This window comes from Eurypyga helias, unplaced genomic scaffold (genome assembly GCF_000690775.1).
Source record: "Eurypyga helias isolate BGI_N326 unplaced genomic scaffold, ASM69077v1 scaffold25320, whole genome shotgun sequence".
NCBI lineage: Eukaryota > Metazoa > Chordata > Aves > Eurypygiformes > Eurypygidae > Eurypyga > Eurypyga helias.
Genome location: NW_010227981.1, coordinates 30,155 through 37,638, shown reverse-complemented (window position 1 = coordinate 37,638; position 7,484 = coordinate 30,155). Strand labels below are relative to the sequence as shown.

At 47.4% G+C, this 7,484-nt stretch overlaps 1 protein-coding gene across 1 annotated transcript; it reads left to right on the top strand.

Moving 5' to 3' along the window:
- The first annotated feature begins 1,067 nt into the window (after nucleotides 1-1,067).
- On the top strand, nucleotides 1,068-6,858 carry FAM69C (family with sequence similarity 69, member C). Its single transcript, XM_010158119.1, has 4 exons — nucleotides 1,068-1,076; nucleotides 1,475-2,158; nucleotides 5,545-5,709; nucleotides 6,426-6,858. The coding sequence occupies exons 1-4, from the start codon at nucleotides 1,068-1,070 to the stop codon at nucleotides 6,639-6,641; spliced, it is 1,074 nt and encodes a 357-aa protein (XP_010156421.1). The 3' UTR covers nucleotides 6,642-6,858.
- Nucleotides 6,859-7,484: the final 626 nt, after the last annotated feature.

Sequence of the window (7,484 nt, the reverse complement as noted above, 5' to 3'; positions counted from 1 at the left end):
GTGGCTGTGGATGCTGATGTGCGTGTTTCACACATGTACATCTCCCGGGACTCCGGGTCAGGACATTCATGCTAGAGTTTGCCTACCTGGCTCTCTTTGCCGCCACTGGATGTTCTCATTGGGGCTGTGAGAACATCAAGGGTATAAATAAATGCCTGTCTGAACTGTCCTCAGTGAGCTTTTGTAGTCAATTTATCACCATTCCTGGGTTTTGGACTTTAGCCTCCACCCATTCCCCAGTGAGCTGTTTGAGGTTGGACTCTGAATGTTGCCTGGCATCAGAACATATTCCTCTGGTGCACGCCTTAGGGACTGTCCTAAGAAAATACATCCCTTGAGTTTTATGATCCTGTTTCTTGTGTACGTAACAGCAAGTCACAAATGAGGTGGGGGTCAGGCAGCCGTGGCAAGTACTCCACATGCAGGGGGAGCTGCCAATTTATCTAAATGAAGGTTCAAATGCCAGAAAGCCATGAAGAAGGCTAACACTGCCGAGCTGCCTCCCAGATGTTTGGCTTTCTCCACCACCACAGTTTATTCCCCTTTCACCAGAGACCTGATCATCCCCTCTACTGATTTGCCCAAAGCGGTCCCTGCAGCTGCACTTCTGAATGCCCAGAGGAATATGTCGACTGCCTACACTTTTAGAAATGATGGTATGGAAACAATTATGGGTTGAGGGAAGGACTGGTGAGGGATTCCTTACAGTTCTCGTACGAATTTGCAGTGACCACTTAACTGTCGAGCAGCAGTTCCCGTGTTTCCACGGGCTTTTTTTTTTCCAATTAAAAATAAGTGTTTAAGCAATTAATGTTAAAAAGTCACTTCTGATAATTACATATAGAAACTGGAAAAGAAATTTTGCGCTACAGCATTTACGTATTTAAAAATTCATAAAGTTCTTGGTCTGAGAGGCATTGTGCCCGACCTCTGTGTTTCCTGGTAGTGCAGAAGGAGATTCATACAGCTGCGTTCGGGGCATGTTGAGCGCAAGGCTGAACCGTGCAGGGCTGTGGAAGGTCCCAGCAATCCAGCTACCCATGGCTTTTCCATAGTTTTAAGTCGGGATGCCTAAGGTGTGTGCCCTGGACCTTCTGGAGAAGTCCAGCATTACACTGGCAGTTATCTCCTGTCCCCTAAGTGTTGCAGCCCAGAATCACTCATAGTGCAGCCAAGGGTGTTCAAAGCTTGTCTCACTGAATTCTTACATGGCCAGAACTTAAAAGTGCCAGGTGATCTAGTCCATTTCCTTGCCCCCAAAAAGCCTGTCCTTTACCATCCCAAGAATCCCTGTTTCGAAGCAAGATTTGCCCTAGGAGAAGGTCTCTAGAGACTTCTGAAAAACTATTAAATCATCCCACAGTTGTAGGTGTGTGTTTGTGGCACCACGACTGCTGCAAGCCTCTCAGGTTTAGGTCTGTTGCTGATTATCTGCCATTCTTCTACGTGGTCTGTGGGCATATGGTCCTGCTAGGTCCAGTGTCTTGACTACAGCCACGGAGCCCTGACTGGCGACCTCTGCGAAGACCTGTGTGTGGCACAGAAGCTGGTGTACAAACACTGCCTTTACTACGACCGAGGTAAGAAGGTCATCCAGGCTGACTGGAGAGGCCAGCCCATCATCCTGAAATCCAAAAAGGAAATCTTCTCCAGCTACCAGCACCTCAGTATGCTGGAGGAGGTGGAAATGCAGGATATTCCTGAAGCAGAGCTTCTGCTGATGGTAGCCTTGGAGGTCAAAAATGCCCTGGGGTTAGAACTGTCTAACAACACCATGGGACCCCTGTGGACAAGGAAGAAGGGACCACGCTGGAAAGCACAGGTGGCCAGCATGTGGTCCTTGCTCCAGCAGGAAGAATATATCTACTTCAGTTTGCTGCAGGACCTCAGCAAACACGTGCTACGCATTATTGGCTCTTGTGGACACTTCTATGCCGTGGAGTATCTCACAGCTGGACATGCCTGGCACAAAACCCTTTTTCCCTTGGAAAACGCGGTCGGTCCCTCCCTTGCTGGCCACAGAAGCGGGGTTAGAGCCATCATTGACATTGCTCTCAGCTTTCTGGACATGGTGCAGCATTTTGATAATGATTTCTCTCACCGACTTCACCTGTGTGATGTCAAACCGGAAAACTTCGCTATCAGGCACGATCTCACGGTAAGTCAGCTCTTCGGGGTAGCGTCACAGGAATTTGAGGTCAAATTCCAGTCTGAAAATGGCTATGTAAAAATGATGCTTCCCTCCTCGTGCAGCTTTTGGCCAAGTTTTTGCAAACCCAAGGCATTTACAAGTGTCAGGGGAGCTTTTCTACTGCTTTTCCACTTTGTAACATGCAGCCCCGTTTCAGAGCACTTAAATCCTGCTGCTTGTTTTGATAACTGCTTGCTCAGTTCTGAATTGTTTCACCTCCTCAAAGGCTCCGGTAATGACAGGGTCCTTTGGATGTGGTGAACGATACCTCCTGGCGGCAAGGAGGTCTTAGAAGCTGCAAATGAAGCTGCAATTTGAGTCACGGCAACTATTTCTTCTGCTAGTGGTGCTGAAAGGAACAACTAAGTTGGAAAGCTAAGGCTGAATTCTCTGACCTGGCACAAGGGGAACTCCCCACATCCAAATGTGTGCATCTTTGTGCTTTTGCGTTCAGCTTATATGGCCTGGAAATGATCCAAGGACAGTGACATGAAACTCCCTGGTACTGTTACTCTTGGACTTTTCATTGTACAGCTGTAACTGGGACCTGAACAGCTACGCATGGTTTCTAAGCGGCTCAGCACCGTGTTGCTGAATGTATCCCGCATTCATTCTGTGGGCAGAAATTCCACTGGTTTCGGTGGGAATTGTGTGTAGGGACTGGAGACACTGTGCATTAAGTGCGTGTTTGAACCAGACTCACAATTTGCAGTGGCATCAGTGGAGTTTCTGCACTTGGAATGAATATAAACAATTTTCAGGGACTTTAATGCTATTTTCAGTGCTCACCCAGTGTTAATATAACACTCACATCTTCAGAGTACTAGATAAACATTGCCTAAACCTATAGCCATTAAGAGCAATTAGCGTGCTTCCCCTTCACCCTTCCCTTCCTTCCCATTGTTTATTCAGGTGCAATACAGCAGCTGAACAGGGAATGGGGTGAGGAGCTAGAGCAAGTAACTAAAACAAGCGTACCAGTATTTAGGCCAAGTGAGGGATTCCTCGAGGCAGGCGTTGCCCATCCTTTTCAGTTACGCAGGGCGGTGACTGCATGTGGCTGAGCACACACCAGAACATCTGTTTTATAGCCTGCTTACAGAAAAAGAGACTTAGTTTGGGAAAAGAGAAATAACATTGTGTGTGTCTTCCCTTACAAGCCCTTTTGGGGAGGCTTGCTTCTCCAGGATCTTCCCCTGACTTCTGGGGTCCAAAGAGACAGCAGTCACCTAATACTGGAAAGCACTCTAATTTAGTATTTTCTAGGATAATTAATTTTGTTTTTTTAAAGTGAGTTGCCACTCACATGTGGCTCTCCCAGTTGTATGTTACAGCCTGTTGGTATCACCCTTTATTGTCCCACTGGTCTGTGAGAGGGGAGATGCATAGTCAGAAAGCTGGGGGAGGGGGAACAGAAGTAGCTTCTGATGAGTGAAGGGGGCAGGAGAGTGAGAAGCAGAAACTCTAGGAGGTTTTATCAAACAGTTCTAGAACAGGGATGCAACAAGGCAGCCTCTTTTTTTTGTCTCTCATGTTTGTTTAAGCAATTTTTTAATTTGCCTGTTTCTTGTGTTTTGTGTAGGATAATAACCACCCATAATAGTATCACTGTTCCTCATCCAAGTAACGAGACTGCTAATGCCCAAAGAAATGTGCCTGGAGTGCAATAGTTTTACTGTGAGGATTATTTTCAAACGATGGGGATAAGCCTCCAGCCCTCACTCCAGCCTTCACGTGCTGTTTCTGCAGCACGGAGGGGAGAGATCACTGGTAGCTCATCAGGGGAATTTCAAGCTGCCATGGAGCTACATCAAGTGCAGAGTTGGAAGGAGGCCTGGGTGTATATTCATACAGTGCTCTGGGAGAGCTTTCTCTTTAACCAACGCCTCAGAGACAACGAGAAAGGTTACAGCACCTTAAACATGACTTTAAATCAGGTCAGGAGACAAGATGGGTCCTTCCTGTATTTCCGTAGGTACCTCCATCATCAGTCACGATCATAACAAACCCCACCAAAATAGTTGTTCATAGGTAGCATGTCACCCAGCTCTGTCTTCACAGGGTCTGGCTGGATGCCTGTACATTTTTTCTACCAGATGAATTTCAGTGAAACCGCTGAACCCTGTGGCAGCAGCACGTTTGGGAACCAGGGCTGTTGCTCCTGGCAGAGCCGTTGATCAAAGGTGCTTGGTGCTGGCAGAGAACCCAGCAGGGAGCTGATACGGCGGCCCTAGGATGGAGAAACCCTGCATCGCTTTTGCTGTGTCTTCTCCAAAGTGAAACAGCAAAACTGCAGAAAGCTTAAGGAAGTAAAGAAGAAAAGAAAAAAAAAGAAATTGCCTGTCCAAACGTGTGAAATTCCTTAGGCTATACCATCATTATCAAGCTCTCCAAGAAGCTTTAAAATACTTGTGTTTTTAAGCTATGCCTCATTTCTTTAAGATTATTCCCTGGGGAAAAGGGAGGACAATAAAATGAAGATTCGACCATGTTCTTTCTTTTGCCTGTGGAAGGTTTATTTGGCCTTCTACCAGACCAGACATCTTGAGTTCCTGGGGTTGATCCAGCTGCTGCTCCAGCCACACAGTTCAGCCTCCCCTGTTAGTTGGGAGGTCGAGTCTTATAGACTATCGTTTGAAGCCAAGTAACTCTGCCTTGCCCAGGTCCCAGACATTTCCCTCCGTGAGAACGTGTGCCAGCCACTGCACAGGAGCATCTCGGAGCCTGACTGCCGAGCGTTAAGCCAGTCCCATCTTGAACAACCTCAGGGATCTCTTGCTAGAGCGGAACAGACGCAAACCTACCGACTGCAACGGCAGGGGTGTATTTTGCGGGAGCCTGTACCAGGTGTGGGTAGTTCTGCGCATCCCACTGCTCCTCTCCAGGATGGTAATGTCAGGGGTTTAGTCTGACTGGTGGATTGTGGAATGATTCCATCTGGCCTGAGGGTAATAACTGTGCACCATCATAGAATTAAAAGGTACCACCTGCATAAGCTGCAACAACAAGCAAATCAATCTTCAAGTTGGATGATCTCTAGAGGTCCCTTCCAGCCCCTACCACTCTGTGATAATCCCAATTTAAGGCAAATCAATCCAGTTGACCCCAGGGGCACATATTGCCCACAAATAATTTTCCCTTTCCTGAAGTTGTAAGCATTGGCTGTTTTTGCTTAAAAAGTGTTATTTAGAAGACTAGTGTGGCTTAGTTAAGCCCTTTCATTGTGATTCCAGTTCCCAGCTGGCAGATGCTCTCAGCACAGCACTTCCAAAAGCAAGCAGCAAAGAACTATTGCTCAGCCCTGTCCCTCAGGCTGTGCCGTGCCAGATCTGATGGCTTGTTTTGATCCACAGGTGGTGGCCATTGATGTGGATATGGCCTTTTTTGAACCCAAAATGAGGGACATCCTCGAACAAAACTGCACAGCAGATGAAGACTGCAATTTTTTTGATTGCTTTTCAAAATGCAATCTGAAAATCAGAAAATGTGGAGCACAGAGAGCCAATAACAACTTGCAAGTGAGTAGACACAGCTGCTTTATGCATCCATTTCTTTTAAAATCACGTTGACTATAAAATGCATGGTATGTGCTAGGAGGCTGTGAGATGAATACAGTCAGGTTTTTAAATGTGGCCACATAAGCACCGATCCTGTTCAGAAATCCCATCTTGGGGCATGCAGACAGATCTTTATGTTTACTAGCGTTTATTTGCCGTGGGCTTGTGTAGCTGTTTGCCCAGCACCCCAGACAGGAGAGCAAAGGAAGTAGGGGCAGCGGATCAGCGTTACTGTCTACACTAAGGGTAAAGCCAGGGCTGCCCATGTGGAAGCAGTGAGGGGGTCTATGGCTGCGGTTCTCCACTCTCCAGACGTAGTACATGGATGCAGTGGAAAGGGGTGTCCATGGGATTCTTGGCCCTGGAATGAGGTATCCTACTTGCGCTGATGGGAGGCACTAGCTCAGCAGTGAGGCTGGGGGAGTGTGCTTTGTCGGCCTTTTGCCTGCTTCTCCCACCCCCTCACCATGTCTTATGCAGAAGTGCAAGAGCAGCCTGAGAAGAAGGGATTCCTCAGCTAGAGCATCCTTTGTGGATGCTCCTTTCCTATACCTTCTTCTTTGAATGGCTGGGGGCATTTGGGGTTCAGATGATGTTTTGCTACAGCCCTAAAGAAGCAGCAGGGCATTCACTGTAGCTCCTGAAAGACAACAATCTGCTCTTTTTCCTTTCCTCAGGTAATTTGTGACAAAATATTCCGTCACTGGTTTTCCCCAAATCTCAGAGGCCCACTGGTTTCCCTCCCTCTGCAGCTGCAGCTGCAGAAGGCTGTACAGGAGTGTGCCGAGCCGGGGCATGTGGATGCTGCCGGGCACCAGAGGACTCTGAAATCTCTCTCCGAGCTGTACCACTTGCTCCGGGTCACCCAGCAGGAACTGCAAAGGGCAGAGTAGACCCAAAAATCAGAATGGCTGAGGCCACATCCCAGCGACTGCCAAGGGATGCTGTGTATGAGGCAGCCTGTGTTTTCTTTCTCTGTCTTCCATCCCTCCTACCCATGGTACTACATTTCCAGCACAGAGATTGTTTTTCTCCTATGCAAATAAAACTCATGGCTGCAGGTGCAGCATGTCCTGTTAATATCCTTTCAAGTGTGAAATTGTTTTACATCACCTGGGTTCTGTTCTTGCTTATTTTCCTGAGCTAGCGCTGTCCCTCGCCATCAGCATTCAGCACACCATTCACTCACCAAGAGCTGTAGTCACTGCTCAGATAGCATCGGTCTGAGCGCAGGGCTCAGAGTGAGGATGCGCCTACAGAAAAGTCTAAGTAAGGGCAGCAAAACTAATATCAATCATTAAAAAGGTGGCTGAGTGGATGTGGATAAACGTGTGTATGGTGTTTAATTTCTTTGTAGAATGAGGTGCTTTTTTATTTTAAGTAGGGACAGAGTGCTTGGTGTGAAAAAACAATCTCAGCCAGGGAAATGCATTGTCACAGGGTGAAGAGCTGCTCTTGTACAAAGGAGTCCTTTCTGACTCCTGTCCCCAAATGCATTTTCTCTGGTGTGTTGTGTTACCTGTGCCATAGCTAACTTTCTGGGGGGAAATTATATGAAGGTACTTAGGACTTGGCTAGAGCAAAATGACTATAGCCTCCTTGAGTTCCCACCTGGGTACTGACATTCTGTGGTGAAGACGTATGAATAATGCCACTGAATTTTCCCGTGTGAACAAGCCCTCGGGCACGTGCACATGACAGCATTGATAAGAAGCGCTCCTTTGCCAGAGAGCAGA

Coding starts and splice junctions, on each gene's coding strand:
- FAM69C (XM_010158119.1), top strand. Junction 2,159..5,544: donor CTATCAGGCACGATCTCACG/GTAAGTCAGCTC, acceptor TTTGATCCACAG/GTGGTGGCCATTGATGTGGA. Junction 5,710..6,425: donor GAGCCAATAACAACTTGCAA/GTGAGTAGACAC, acceptor TCCTTTCCTCAG/GTAATTTGTGACAAAATATT.